General features: G+C 41.7%; 1 protein-coding gene across 1 annotated transcript in view; it reads left to right on the top strand.

The window, feature by feature from the left end:
- Positions 1–16,499, top strand: part of cmah (cytidine monophospho-N-acetylneuraminic acid hydroxylase) — a 34,554-nt gene that overhangs the window by 3,602 nt on the left and 14,453 nt on the right. The window contains exons 2-6 of the mRNA XM_072674062.1: positions 1,908–1,999; positions 2,721–2,830; positions 2,965–3,155; positions 4,675–4,755; positions 5,147–5,213. Coding sequence (XP_072530163.1) covers positions 1,908–1,999; positions 2,721–2,830; positions 2,965–3,155; positions 4,675–4,755; positions 5,147–5,213 — 541 coding nt within the window. The remainder of the gene's footprint in view (positions 1–1,907; positions 2,000–2,720; positions 2,831–2,964; positions 3,156–4,674; positions 4,756–5,146; positions 5,214–16,499) is intronic.

Here is a 16,499-nt window from a genome sequence, read left to right as displayed (position 1 = left end):
AGGATTAGGTGTGGGGTTGAGGTTAAGTTTAGGATTAGGGCCAGGATGAGGGTTAGGATTAGATATGGGGTTGAGGTTGAGGTTAGGATTAGGGCCAGGATGAGGGTTAGGATTAAGTGTGGGGTTGAGGTTGAGTTTAGGATTAGGGCCAGGATGAGGGTCAGGATTAGGGGTGGGGTTGAGGTTGGGATTATGGCCAGGATGAGGGTCAGGATTAGGTGTGGGGTTGAGGTTGGGATTAGGGCCAGGATGAGGGTTAGGATTAGATGTGGGGTTGATGTTGAGGTTGGGATTAGGGCCAGGATGAGGGTTAGGATTAGGTGTGGGGTTGACGTTGAGGTTAGGATTAGGGCCAGGATGAGGGTCAGGATTAGGTGTGGGGTTGAGGTTAGGATTAGGGCCAGAGTGAAGTTTAGGATTAGGTGTGGGGTTGAGGTTGAGGTTAGGATTAGGGCCAGGATGAGGGTTAGGATTAGGTGTGGGGTTGAGGTTGAGGTTAGGATTAGGGCCAGGATGAGGGTTAGGATTAAGTGTGGGTTTGACGTTGAGGTTGGGATTAGGATTAGGGCCAGGATGAGGGATAGGATGAGGGTTAGGATTAGATATGGGGTTGATGTTGAGGTTAGGATTAGGGCCAGGATGAGGGTTAGGATTATGTGTGGGGTTGAGGTTAGGATTAGGGCCAGGATGAGGGTTAGGATTAGATATGGGGTTGAGGTTGAGGTTACGATTAGGGCCAGGACGAAGGTTAGGATTAGATGTGGGGTTGACGCTGAAGTTAGGAATAGGGTCAGGATGAGGGTTAGGATTAGATATGGGGTTGACGTTGAAGTTAGTATTAGGGCCAGGGTGAAGGTTAGGATTAGGTGTGGGGTTGAGGTTGAGGTTAGGATTAGGGTCAGGGTGAAGGTTAGGATTAGGTGTGGGGTTGAGGTTAGGATTAGGGCCAGGATGAGGGTCAGGATTAGGTGTGAGGTTGAGGTTAGGATTAGGGCCAGGGTGAAGGTTAGGATTAGGTGTGGGGTTGAGGTTAAGTTTAGGATTAGGGCCAGGATGAGGGTTAGGATTAGATATGGGGTTGAGGTTGAGGTTAGGATTAGGGCCAGGATGAGGGTTAGGATTAAGTGTGGGGTTGAGGTTGAGTTTAGGATTAGGGCCAGGATGAGGGTTAGGATTAAGTGTGGGTTTGACATTGAGGTTAGGATTAGGGCGTTGGTACAGGGTTGAGGTTAGGATTAGGATTAGGGCCAGGATGAGGGTTAGCATGAGGGTTAGGATTAGATATGGGGTTGAGGTTGAGGTTAGGATTAGGGCCAGGATGAGGGTTAGGATTAGATGAGGGGTTGACGGTGAGGTTAGGATTAGGGCCAGGACGAAGGTTAGGATTAGATGTGGGGTTGATGTTGAGGTTGGGATTAGGGCCAGGATAAGGGTTAGGATTAGATGTGGGGTTGACGTTGAGGTTGGGATTAGGGCCAGGATGAGGGTTAGGATTAGATGTGGGGTTGACGTTGAGGTTAGGATTAGGGCCAGGACGAAGGTTAGGATTAGATGTGGGGTTGACGTTGAGGTTGGGATTAGGGCCAGGATAAGGGTTAGGATTAGATGTGGGGTTGACGTTGAGGTTGGGATTAGGGCCAGGACGAAGGTTAGGATTAGATGTGGGGTTGACGTTGAGGTTGGGATTAGGGCCAGGATAAGGGTTAGGATTAGATGTGGGGTTGACGTTGAGGTTGAGATTAGGGCCAGGATGAGGGTTAGGTTACATATTTACTGTATTTCACCCACATTTCATGTTCTTTAAAAGATTATGCACCTGTGCTGATGTGTGTGGTGTGTGTATGTGGTGTGTGTGTGTGTGTGGTGTGTGTATGTGTGGTGTGTGTGTGTGTGTGTCTGTAAATCAGGACAGTGCGCTGTACTAAACACAACTGGAAGCTGAATGTGGCGACCATGCAGTACGTCAATCCTCCAGACAGCTTCCTGCAGGACGAGCTGGGTAAGAACATCTCACTGAGACCTCGCCCCTAAAAGAGGTACAGACCCTCCCTTCAGTGTTCCCCTCAAAACCCCGCCCCTAAAAACCTTTCCTATTGGATGTTGGTGGTCCTGTCTCCTTGTCCTGATTAGTAGGATGTTGGTGGTCCTGTCTCCTTGTCCTGATTGGTTGGATGTTGGTGGTCCTGTCTCCTTTTCCTGATTGGTAGGATGTTGTTGGTCCTGTCTCCTTGTCCTGATTGGTTGGATGTTGGTGGTCCTGTCTCCTTGTCCTGATTAGTAGGATGTTGGTGGTCCTGTCTCCTTGTCCTGATTGGTTGGATGTTGGTGGTCCTGTCTCCTTGTCCTGATTAGTAGGATGTTGGTGGTCCTGTCTCCTTGTCCTGATTGGTTGGATGTTGGTGGTCCTGTCTCCTTGTCCTGATTGGTTGGATGTTGGTGGTCCTGTCTCCTTGTCCTGATTAGTAGGATGTTGGTGGTCCTGTCTCCTTGTCCTGATTAGTAGGATGTTGGTGGTCCTGTCTCCTTGTCCTGATTGGTTGGATGTTGGTGGTCCTGTCTCCTTGTCCTGATTGGTTGGATGTTGGTGGTCCTGTCTCCTTGTCCTGATTGGTTGGATGTTGGCTGGTTTTGATTCTTTTGGTTTTATTTAATATATTAACTGAATGCTTGATTTATTGCAGTGTGTGTGTGTGTGTATGTGTGTGTGTGTGTGTGTGTAGAGGTTGTGAGGTCTGCAGATGGAAGTTTGGAGCTGCTTGAGTTGGACCCTCCGGACCCCTGGGCCGCGGATCCCAGACCAGTACAGGACTTACAGCCTGGAGAGGTTACGGTAACACACACACACACACACACACACACACACAAAATGGTGTTTCTAATAAAGTGGCAAGTAAGTGGAAGTAGAAGGTAGGAAGTACAAGTGTGTGTGTGTGTGTGTGTGTGTGTGTGTGTGTGTGTCCTCAGCTGACCTACATCACCCATGCGTGTATGGAGCTGAAGGCAGGGGGTAAACGCATGATGTTTGACCCATGGCTGACCGGCCCTGCATTTGCTCGAGGGTGGTGGCTCTTGCATGAACCTCCGGAGGATGCTGTGGAGCGAATGTGCAGAGCTGACCTCATCTACATCAGCCACATGCACTCGGACCACCTCAGGTAAAGTAATGGAAGCTTATACCCCACCAATTAGCACTAGAGCTATGAGGCTAATGTAGCTAGTAATAGAAGCCTATACCCCACCAATTAGCACTAGAGCTATGAGGCTAATGTAGCTAGTAATAGAAGCGTATACCCCACCAATTAGTACTGGAGCTTTGAGGCTAATGTAGCTAGTAATAGAAGCGTATACCCCACCAATTAGCACTGGAGCTTTGAGGCTAATGTAGCTAGTAATAGAAGCGTATACCCCACCAATTAGTACTGGAGCTTTGAGGCTAATGTAGCTAGTAATAGAAGCGTATACCCCACCAATTAGCACTGGAGCTTTGAGGCTAATGTAGCTAGTAATAGAAGCGTATACCCCACCAATTAGCACTAGAGCTATGAGGCTAATGTAGCTAGTAATAGAAGCGTATACCCCACCAATTAGTACTGGAGCTTTGAGGCTAATGTAGCTAGTAATAGAAGCGTATACCCCACCAATTAGCACTGGAGCTTTGAGGCTAATGTAGCTAGTAATAGAAGCGTATACCCCACCAATTAGCACTGGAGCTTTGAGGCTAATGTAGCTAGTAATAGAAGCGTATACCCCACCAATTAGCACTGGAGCTTTGAGGCTAATGTAGCTAGTAATGGAAGCGTATTCCCCACCAATTAGCACTGGAGCTTTGAGGCTAATGTAGCTAGTAATGGAAGCGTATTCCCCACCAATTAGCACTGGAGCTTTGAGGCTAATGTAGCTAGTAATAGAAGCGTATACCCCACCAATTAGCACTGGAGCTTTGAGGCTAATGTAGCTAGTAATAGAAGCGTATACCCCACCAATTAGCACTGGAGCTTTGAGGCTAATGTAGCTAGTAATAGAAGCGTATACCCCACCAATTAGCACTGGAGCTTTGAGGCTAATGTAGCTAGTAATAGAAGCGTATACCCCACCAATTAGCACTGGAGCTTTGAGGCTAATGTAGCTAGTAATGGAAGCGTATTCCCCACCAATTAGCACTGGAGCTTTGAGGCTAATGTAGCTAGTAATAGAAGCGTATACCCCACCAATTAGCACTGGAGCTTTGAGGCTAATGTAGCTAGTAATAGAAGCGTATACCCCACCAATTAGCACTGGAGCGTTGTTTAATTTAATGTTTAATATATGTTTTAATGTTAAGTTGAGTAATGATAATATTTACTGTATGTTGTGGGCAGTGGTGGCTCAGCGGTTAGAGCGCCGGGATATCGATAACAGGGTTGTGGGTTCGATTCCCGGGCTCGGCAAGCTGCCACTGTTGGGCCCTTGAGCAAGGCCCTTTACCCTCTCTGCTCCCCGGGCGCTGGAGTTGGCTGCCCACCGCTCTGGGTGTGTGTGTGTACTCACTGCCCCCAACACGTGTGTGTGTGTGTGTGTGTTCACTACCAGATGGGTTAAATGCGGAGGACACATTTTGCTGTACAGTCCACACTGTACAGTGACGAATACGTGCACCTTTTATAAACTGCTGATGGCTTTGCTGTGTGTCCTCAGCTATCCAACCCTGCAGCTGCTTTCTCAGAAGAGGCCTGATGTTCCTGTATATGTGGGAGACACCTCGCGGCCTGTGTTCTGGTAGGACTGATCACCCCACTGTTCTCGTACAGTCGATTCCCACTGACCCACAGGCCACGCGATTCAACACTGATGTTCAACCAATCAGATTCCACACAGATCAGAACTCAGAGCAGACATCGTTCGCCCACTCACTGGCCACTTTATCAGAAACACCTACACTGTGCTTCCACTCACTGGCCACTTTATCAGAAACACCTACACTGTGCTTCCACTCACTGGTAACCTTATTTGTAGTAAGTGTCTGTGTGTGTGTGTGTCTATGTGTCTGTGTGTGTGTGTGTGTGTGTGTGTGTGTTTGTTTGTGTCTGTGTGTGTGTGTGTGTGTATGTGTGTGTGTGTGTGTTTGTGTCTGTGTGTGTGTGTGTGTATGTGTGTGTGTGTGTTGTAGGTATCTGGACAGAAGTGGAGTAAATCTCACCAACATCAAAGTCGTCCCTTTTGGCATCTGGCAGAACGTGAGTTTAATCCTGATTTGGAGCAATTAAATGTTTTCTTAGTCAACCTCTCCTCCAGACTCCACCCACTAATGTGTTCTGCTCCCTCCTCAGTGTATATCACAATACCTACATTTAGAGCGTTATTAATATTCACCCTAATGAGAGACTGTAGCTCCTCCTCCTCAGTGTATATCACAATACCTACATTTAGAGCCTTATTAATATTCACCCTAATGAGAGACTGTAGCTCCTCCTCCTCAGTGTATATCACAATACCTACATTTAGAGCGTTATTAATATTCACCCTAATGAGAGACTGTAGCTCCACCTCCTCAGTGTATATCACAATACCTACATTTAGAGCGTTATTAATATTCACCCTAATTAGAGACTGTAGCTCCGCCTCCTCAGTGTATATCACAATACCTACATTTAGAGCGTTATTAATATTCACCCTAATGAGAGACTGTAGCTCCGCCTCCTCAGTGTATATCACAATACCTACATTTAGAGCGTTATTAATATTCACCCTAATTAGAGACTGTAGCTCCGCCTCCTCAGTGTATATCACAATACCTACATTTAGAGCGTTATTAATATTCACCCTAATGAGAGACTGTAGCTCCGCCTCCTCAGTGTATATCACAATACCTACATTTAGAGTTATTAATATTCACCCTAATGAGAGACTGTAGCTCCTCCTCCTCAGTGTATATCACAATACCTACATTTAGAGCGTTATTAATATTCACCCTAATGAGAGACTGTAGCTCCTCCTCCTCAGTGTATATCACAATACCTACATTTAGAGTTATTAATATTCACCCTAATGAGAGACTGTAGCTCCTCCTCCTCAGTGTATATCACAATACCTACATTTAGAGTTATTAATATTCACCCTAATGAGAGACTGTAGCTCCTCCTCCTCAGTGTATATCACAATATCTACATTTAGAGCGTTATTAATATTCACCCTAATGAGAGACTGTAGCTCCTCCTCCTCAGTGTATATCACAATACCTACATTTAGAGCGTTATTAATATTCACCCTAATGAGAGACTGTAGCTCCTCCTCCTCAGTGTATATCACAATACCTACATTTAGAGCGTTATTAATATTCACCCTAATGAGAGACTGTAGCTCCTCCTCCTCAGTGTATATCACAATACCTACATTTAGAGCCTTATTAATATTCACCCTAATGAGAGACTGTAGCTCCTCCTCCTCAGTGTATATCACAATACCTACATTTAGAGCGTTATTAATATTCACCCTAATGAGAGACTGTAGCTCCACCTCCTCAGTGTATATCACAATACCTACATTTAGAGCGTTATTAATATTCACCCTAATGAGAGACTGTAGCTCCGCCTCCTCAGTGTATATCACAATACCTACATTTAGAGTTATTAATATTCACCCTAATGAGAGACTGTAGCTCCTCCTCCTCAGTGTATATCACAATACCTACATTTAGAGCGTTATTAATATTCACCCTAATGAGAGACTGTAGCTCCTCCTCCTCAGTGTATATCACAATACCTACATTTAGAGTTATTAATATTCACCCTAATGAGAGACTGTAGCTCCTCCTCCTCAGTGTATATCACAATACCTACATTTAGAGCGTTATTAATATTCACCCTAATGAGAGACTGTAGCTCCTCCTCCTCAGTGTATATCACAATACCTACATTTAGAGCGTTATTAATATTCACCCTAATTAGAGACTGTAGCTCCACCTCCTCAGTGTATATCACAATACCTACATTTAGACCGTTATTAATATTCACCCTAATGAGAGACTGTAGCTCCGCCTCCTCAGTGTATATCACAATACCTACATTTAGAGCGTTATTAATATTCACCCTAATGAGAGACTGTAGCTCCTCCTCCTCAGTGTATATCACAATACCTACATTTAGAGCGTTATTAATATTCACCCTAATGAGAGACTGTAGCTCCTCCTCCTCAGTGTATATCACAATACCTACATTTAGAGCGTTATTAATATTCACCCTAATGAGAGACTGTAGCTCCACCTCCTCAGTGTATATCACAATACCTACATTTAGAGCGTTATTAATATTCACCCTAATGAGAGACTGTAGCTCCACCTCCTCAGTGTATATCACAATACCTACATTTAGAGTTATTAATATTCACCCTAATGAGAGACTGTAGCTCCTCCTCCTCAGTGTATATCACAATACCTACATTTAGAGCGTTATTAATATTCACCCTAATGAGAGACTGTAGCTCCTCCTCCTCAGTGTATATCACAATACCTACATTTAGAGCGTTATTAATATTCACCCTAATGAGAGACTGTAGCTCCTCCTCCTCAGTGTATATCACAATACCTACATTTAGAGCGTTATTAATATTCACCCTAATGAGAGACTGTAGCTCCACCTCCTCAGTGTATATCACAATACCTACATTTAGAGCGTTATTAATATTCACCCTAATGAGAGACTGTAGCTCCGCCTCCTCAGTGTATATCACAATACCTACATTTAGAGTTATTAATATTCACCCTAATGAGAGACTGTAGCTCCTCCTCCTCAGTGTATATCACAATACCTACATTTAGAGTTATTAATATTCACCCTAATGAGAGACTGTAGCTCCTCCTCCTCAGTGTATATCACAATACCTACATTTAGAGCGTTATTAATATTCACCCTAATGATAGACTGTAGCTCCTCCTCCTCAGTGTATATCACAATACCTACATTTAGAGCGTTATTAATATTCACCCTAATGAGAGACTGTAGCTCCTCCTCCTCAGTGTATATCACAATACCTACATTTAGAGCGTTATTAATATTCACCCTAATGAGAGACTGTAGCTCCTCCTCCTCAGTGTATATCACAATACCTACATTTAGAGTTATTAATATTCACCCTAATGAGAGACTGTAGCTCCTCCTCCTCAGTGTATATCACAATACCTACATTTAGAGCGTTATTAATATTCACCCTAATGATAGACTGTAGCTCCTCCTCCTCAGTGTATATCACAATACCTACATTTAGAGCGTTATTAATATTCACCCTAATGAGAGACTGTAGCTCCTCCTCCTCAGTGTATATCACAATACCTACATTTAGAGCGTTATTAATATTCACCCTAATCAGAGACTGTAACTCCACATCCTCAGTGTATATCACAATACCTACATTTAGAGCGTTATTAATATTCACCCTAATGAGAGACTGTAGCTCCTCCTCCTCAGTGTATATCACAGTACCTACATTTAGAGCGTTATTAATATTCACCCTAATGAGAGACTGTAGCTCCTCCTCCTCAGTGTATATCACAATACCTACATTTAGAGCGCTATTAATATTCACCCTAATGAGAGACTGTAGCTCCTCCTCCTCAGTGTATATCACAATACCTACATTTAGAGTTATTAATATTCACCCTAATGAGAGACTGTAGCTCCTCCTCGTCAGTGTATATCACAATACCTACATTTAGAGTTATTAATATTCGCCCTAATGAGAGACTGTAGCTCCTCCTCGTCAGTGTATATCACAATACCTACATTTAGAGCGTTATTAATATTCACCCTAATCAGAGACTGTAGCTCCTCCTCCTCAGTGTATATCACAATACCTACATTTAGAGTTATTAATATTCACCCTAATGAGAGACTGTAGCTCCTCCTCCTCAGTGTATATCACAATACCTACATTTAGAGCGTCATTAATATTCACCCTAATGAGAGACTGTAGCTCCGCCTCCTCAGTGTATACCATAATACCTACATGTAGAGCGTTATTAATATTCACTCTAATGAGAGACTGTAGCTCCGCCTCCTCAGTGTATATCACAATACCTACATGTAGAGCGTTATTAATATTCACCCTAATGAGAGACTGTAGCTCCGCCTCCTCAGTGTATATCACAATACCTACATGTAGAGCATTATTTATATTCACCCTAATGAGAGACTGCAGCTCCGCCTCCTCAGTGTATATCACAATACCTACATGTAGAGCGTTATTAATATTCACCCTAATGAGAGACTGCAGCTCCTCCTCCTCAGTGTATATCACAATACCTACATGTAGAGCGTTATTAATATTCACCCTAATGAGAGACTGTAGCTCCTCCTCCTCAGTGTATATCACAATACCTACATTTAGAGCGTTATTAATATTCACCCTAATGAGAGACTGTAGCTCCTCCTCCTCAGTGTATATCACAATACCTACATTTAGAGCGTTATTAATATTCACCCTAATGAGAGACTGTAGCTCCTCCTCCTCAGTGTATATCACAATACCTACATTTAGAGCGTTATTAATATTCACCCTAATGAGAGACTGTAGCTCCTCCTCCTCAGTGTATATCACAATACCTACATTTAGAGCGTTATTAATATTCACCCTAATGAGAGACTGTAGCTCCACCTCCTCAGTGTATATCACAATACCTACATGTAGAGCATTATTAATATTCACCCTAATGAGAGACTGTAGCTCCGCCTCCTCAGTGTATATCACAATACCTACATGTAGAGCGTTATTAATATTCACCCTAATGAGAGACTGTAGCTCCTCCTCCTCAGTGTATATCACAATACCTACATGTAGAGCGTTATTAATATTCACCCTAATGAGAGACTGTAGCTCCTCCTCCTCAGTGTATATCACAATACCTACATTTAGAGTTATTAATATTCACCCTAATGAGAGACTGTAGCTCCTCCTCCTCAGTGTATATCACAATACCTACATTTAGAGCGTTATTAATATTCACCCTAATGAGAGACTGTAGCTCCTCCTCCTCAGTGTATATCACAATACCTACATTTAGAGTTATTAATATTCACCCTAATGAGAGACTGTAGCTCCTCCTCCTCAGTGTATATCACAATACCTACATTTAGAGCGTTATTAATATTCACCCTAATGATAGATTGTAGCTCCTCCTCCTCAGTGTATATCACAATACCTACATTTAGAGCGTTATTAATATTCACCCTAATGAGAGACTGTAGCTCCTCCTCCTCAGTGTATATCACAATACCTACATTTAGAGCGTTATTAATATTCACCCTAATGAGAGACTGTAGCTCCACCTCCTCAGTGTATATCACAATACCTACATGTAGAGCATTATTAATATTCACCCTAATGAGAGACTGTAGCTCCGCCTCCTCAGTGTATATCACAATACCTACATGTAGAGCGTTATTAATATTCACCCTAATGAGAGACTGTAGCTCCTCCTCCTCAGTGTATATCACAATACCTACATGTAGAGCGTTATTAATATTCACCCTAATGAGAGACTGTAGCTCCTCCTCCTCAGTGTATATCACAATACCTACATTTAGAGCATTATTAATATTCACCCTAATGAGAGAATGTTGCTCCTCCTCCTCAGTGTATATCACAATACCTACATTTAGAGCGTTATTAATATTCACCCTAATGAGAGACTGTAGCTCCTCCTCCTCAGTGTATATCACAATACCTACATTTAGAGCGTTATTAATATTCACCCTAATGAGAGACTGTAGCTCCTCCTCCTCAGTGTATATCACAATACCTACATTTAGAGCGTTATTAATATTCACCCAAATGAGAGACTGTAGCTCCACCTCCTCAGTGTATATCACAATACCTACATTTAGAGCGTTATTAATATTCACCCTAATTAGAGACTGTAGCTCCGCCTCCTCAGTGTATATCACAATACCTACATTTAGAGCGTTATTAATATTCACCCTAATGAGAGACTGTAGCTCCGCCTCCTCAGTGTATATCACAATACCTACATTTAGAGTTATTAATATTCACCCTAATGAGAGACTGTAGCTCCTCCTCCTCAGTGTATATCACAATACCTACATTTAGAGCGTTATTAATATTCACCCTAATGAGAGACTGTAGCTCCTCCTCCTCAGTGTATATCACAATACCTACATTTAGAGTTATTAATATTCACCCTAATGAGAGACTGTAGCTCCTCCTCCTCAGTGTATATCACAATACCTATATTTAGAGCGTTATTAATATTCACCCTAATGAGAGACTGTAGCTCCTCCTCCTCAGTGTATATCACAATACCTACATTTAGAGCGTTATTAATATTCACCCTAATGAGAGACTGTAGCTCCTCCTCCTCAGTGTATATCACAATACCTACATTTAGAGCGTTATTAATATTCACCCTAATCAGAGACTGTAGCTCCACCTCCTCAGTGTATATCACAATACCTACATTTAGAGCGTTATTAATATTCACCCTAATGAGAGACTGTAGCTCCTCCTCCTCAGTGTATATCACAGTACCTACATTTAGAGCGTTATTAAAATTCACCCTAATGAGAGACTGTAGCTCCTCCTCCTCAGTGTATATCACAATACCTACATTTAGAGCGCTATTAATATTCACCCTAATGAGAGACTGTAGCTCCTCCTCCTCAGTGTATATCACAATACTTACATGTAGAGCGTTATTAATATTCACCCTAATGAGAGACTGTAGCTCCTCCTCCTCAGTGTATATCACAATACCTACATTTAGAGCGTTATTAATATTCACCCTAATGAGAGACTGTAGCTCCTCCTCAGTGTATATCACAATACCTACATTTAGAGCGTTATTAATATTCACCCTATTGAGACTGTAGCTCCTCCTCCTCAGTGTATATCATAATACCTACATTTAGAGCGTTATTAATATTCACCCTAATGAGAGACTGTAGCTCCTCCTCCTCAGTGTATATCACAATACCTACATTTAGAGCGTTATTATTATTCACCCTAATGAGAGACTGTAGCTCCGCCTCGTCAGTGTATATCACAATACCTACATTTAGAGCGTTATTAATATTCACCCTAATGAGAGACTGTAGCTCCTCCTCCTCAGTGTATATCACAATACCTACATTTAGAGTTATTAATATTCACCCTAATGAGAGACTGTAGCTCCTCCTCGTCAGTGTATATCACAATACCTACATTTAGAGCGTTATTAATATTCACCCTAATCAGAGACTGTAGCTCCTCCTCCTCAGTGTATATCACAATACCTACATTTAGAGTTATTAATATTCACCCTAATGAGAGACTGTAGCTCCTCCTCCTCAGTGTATATCACAATACCTACATTTAGAGCGTCATTAATATTCACCCTAATGAGAGACTGTAGCTCCGCCTCCTCAGTGTATACCATAATACCTACATGTAGAGCGTTATTAATATTCACTCTAATGAGAGACTGTAGCTCCGCCTCCTCAGTGTATATCACAATACCTACATGTAGAGCGTTATTAATATTCACCCTAATGAGAGACTGTAGCTCCGCCTCCTCAGTGTATATCACAATACCTACATGTAGAGCGTTATTAATATTCACCCTAATGAGAGACTGTAGCTCCGCCTCCTCAGTGTATATCACAATACCTACATGTAGAGCGTTATTAATATTCACCCTAATGAGAGACTGTAGCTCCTCCTCCTCAGTGTATATCACAATACCTACATGTAGAGCGTTATTAATATTCACCCTAATGAGAGACTGTAGCTCCTCCTCCTCAGTGTATATCACAATACCTACATTTAGAGCGTTATTAATATTCACCCTAATGAGAGACTGTAGCTCCTCCTCCTCAGTGTATATCACAATACCTACATTTAGAGCGTTATTAATATTCACCCTAATGAGAGACTGTAGCTCCTCCTCCTCAGTGTATATCACAATACCTACATTTAGAGCGTTATTAATATTCACCCTAATGAGAGACTGTAGCTCCTCCTCCTCAGTGTATATCACAATACCTACATTTAGAGCGTTATTAATATTCACCCTAATGAGAGACTGTAGCTCCTCCTCCTCAGTGTATATCACAATACCTACATTTAGAGCGTTATTAATATTCACCCTAATGAGAGACTGTAGCTCCTCCTCCTCAGTGTATATCACAATACCTACATTTAGAGCGTTATTAATATTCACCCTAATGAGAGACTGTAGCTCCGCCTTCTCAGTGTATATCACAATACCTACATTTAGAGCGTTATTAATATTCACCCTAATGAGAGACTGTAGCTCCGCCTCCTCAGTGTATATCACAATACCTACATGTAGAGCGTTATTAATATTCACCCTAATGAGAGACTGTAGCTCCTCCTCCTCAGTGTATATCACAATACCTACATTTAGAGTTATTAATATTCACCCTAATGAGAGACTGTAGCTCCTCCTCCTCAGTGTATATCACAATACCTACATTTAGAGTTATTAATATTCACCCTAATGAGAGACTGTAGCTCCTCCTCCTCAGTGTATATCACAATACCTACATTTAGAGCGTTATTAATATTCACCCTAATGAGAGACTGTAGCTCCTCCTCCTCAGTGTATATCACAATACCTACATTTAGAGCGTTATTAATATTCACCCTAATGAGAGACTGTAGCTCCTCCTCCTCAGTGTATATCACAATACCTACATTTAGAGCGTTATTAATATTCACCCTAATGAGAGACTGTAGCTCCTCCTCCTCAGTGTATATCACAATACCTACATTTAGAGCCTTATTAATATTCACCCTAATGAGAGACTGTAGCTCCTCCTCCTCAGTGTATATCACAATACCTACATTTAGAGCGTTATTAATATTCACCCTAATGAGAGACTGTAGCTCCGCCTCCTCAGTGTATATCACAATACCTACATTTAGAGCGTTATTAATATTCACCCTAATTAGAGACTGTAGCTCCGCCTCCTCAGTGTATATCACAATACCTACATTTAGAGCGTTATTAATATTCACCCTAATGAGAGACTGTAGCTCCGCCTCCTCAGTGTATATCACAATACCTACATTTAGAGCGTTATTAATATTCACCCTAATTAGAGACTGTAGCTCCGCCTCCTCAGTGTATATCACAATACCTACATTTAGAGCGTTATTAATATTCACCCTAATGAGAGACTGTAGCTCCGCCTCCTCAGTGTATATCACAATACCTACATTTAGAGTTATTAATATTCACCCTAATGAGAGACTGTAGCTCCTCCTCCTCAGTGTATATCACAATACCTACATTTAGAGCGTTATTAATATTCACCCTAATGAGAGACTGTAGCTCCTCCTCCTCAGTGTATATCACAATACCTACATTTAGAGTTATTAATATTCACCCTAATGAGAGACTGTAGCTCCTCCTCCTCAGTGTACATCACAATACCTACATTTAGAGCGTTATTAATATTCACCCTAATGAGAGACTGTAGCTCCTCCTCCTCAGTGTATATCACAATACCTACATTTAGAGCGTTATTAATATTCACCCTAATTAGAGACTGTAGCTCCACCTCCTCAGTGTATATCACAATACCTACATTTAGACCGTTATTAATATTCACCCTAATGAGAGACTGTAGCTCCGCCTCCTCAGTGTATATCACAATACCTACATTTAGAGCGTTATTAATATTCACCCTAATGAGAGACTGTAGCTCCTCCTCCTCAGTGTATATCACAATACCTACATTTAGAGCGTTATTAATATTCACCCTAATGAGAGACTGTAGCTCCTCCTCCTCAGTGTATATCACAATACCTACATTTAGAGCGTTATTAATATTCACCCTAATGAGAGACTGTAGCTCCACCTCCTCAGTGTATATCACAATACCTACATTTAGAGCGTTATTAATATTCACCCTAATGAGAGACTGTAGCTCCACCTCCTCAGTGTATATCACAATACCTACATTTAGAGTTATTAATATTCACCCTAATGAGAGACTGTAGCTCCTCCTCCTCAGTGTATATCACAATACCTACATTTAGAGCGTTATTAATATTCACCCTAATGAGAGACTGTAGCTCCTCCTACTCAGTGTATATCACAATACCTACATTTAGAGTTATTATTATTCACCCTAATGAGAGACTGTAGCTCCTCCTCCTCAGTGTATATCACAATACCTACATTTAGAGCGTTATTAATATTCACCCTAATGAGAGACTGTAGCTCCTCCTCCTCAGTGTATATCACAATACCTACATTTAGAGCGTTATTAATATTCACCCTAATGAGAGACTGTAGCTCCTCCTCCTCAGTGTATATCACAATACCTACATTTAGAGCGTTATTAATATTCACCCTAATGAGAGACTGTAGCTCCACCTCCTCAGTGTATATCACAATACCTACATTTAGAGCGTTATTAATATTCACCCTAATGAGAGACTGTAGCTCCGCCTCCTCAGTGTATATCACAATACCTACATTTAGAGTTATTAATATTCACCCTAATGAGAGACTGTAGCTCCTCCTCCTCAGTGTATATCACAATACCTACATTTAGAGCGTTATTAATATTCACCCTAATGAGAGACTGTAGCTCCTCCTCCTCAGTGTATATCACAATACCTACATTTAGAGTTATTATTATTCACCCTAATGAGAGACTGTAGCTCCTCCTCCTCAGTGTATATCACAATACCTACATTTAGAGCGTTATTAATATTCACCCTAATGAGAGACTGTAGCTCCTCCTCCTCAGTGTATATCACAATACCTACATTTAGAGCGTTATTAATATTCACCCTAATGAGAGACTGTAGCTCCTCCTCCTCAGTGTATATCACAATACCTACATTTAGAGCGTTATTAATATTCACCCTAATGAGAGACTGTAGCTCCACCTCCTCAGTGTATATCACAATACCTACATTTAGAGCGTTATTAATATTCACCCTAATGAGAGACTGTAGCTCCGCCTCCTCAGTGTATATCACAATACCTACATTTAGAGTTATTAATATTCACCCTAATGAGAGACTGTAGCTCCTCCTCCTCAGTGTATATCACAATACCTACATTTAGAGCGTTATTAATATTCACCCTAATGAGAGACTGTAGCTCCTCCTCCTCAGTGTATATCACAATACCTACATTTAGAGTTATTAATATTCACCCTAATGAGAGACTGTAGCTCCTCCTCCTCAGTGTATATCACAATACCTACATTTAGAGCGTTATTAATATTTACCCTAATGATAGACTGTAGCTCCTCCTCCTCAGTGTATATCACAATACCTACATTTAGAGCGTTATTAATATTCACCCTAATGAGAGACTGTAGCTCCTCCTCCTCAGTGTATATCACAATACCTACATTTAGAGCGTTATTAATATTCACCCTAATGAGAGACTGTAGCTCCTCCTCCTCAGTGTATATCACAATACCTACATTTAGAGCGTTATTAATATTCACCCTAATGAGAGACTGTAGCTCCTCCTCCTCAGTGTA

Source organism: Salminus brasiliensis, chromosome 2 (genome assembly GCF_030463535.1).
Source record: "Salminus brasiliensis chromosome 2, fSalBra1.hap2, whole genome shotgun sequence".
NCBI classification, from domain to species: Eukaryota; Metazoa; Chordata; class Actinopteri; order Characiformes; family Bryconidae; genus Salminus; species Salminus brasiliensis.
This window is presented reverse-complemented; position numbering and strand designations above follow the sequence as displayed.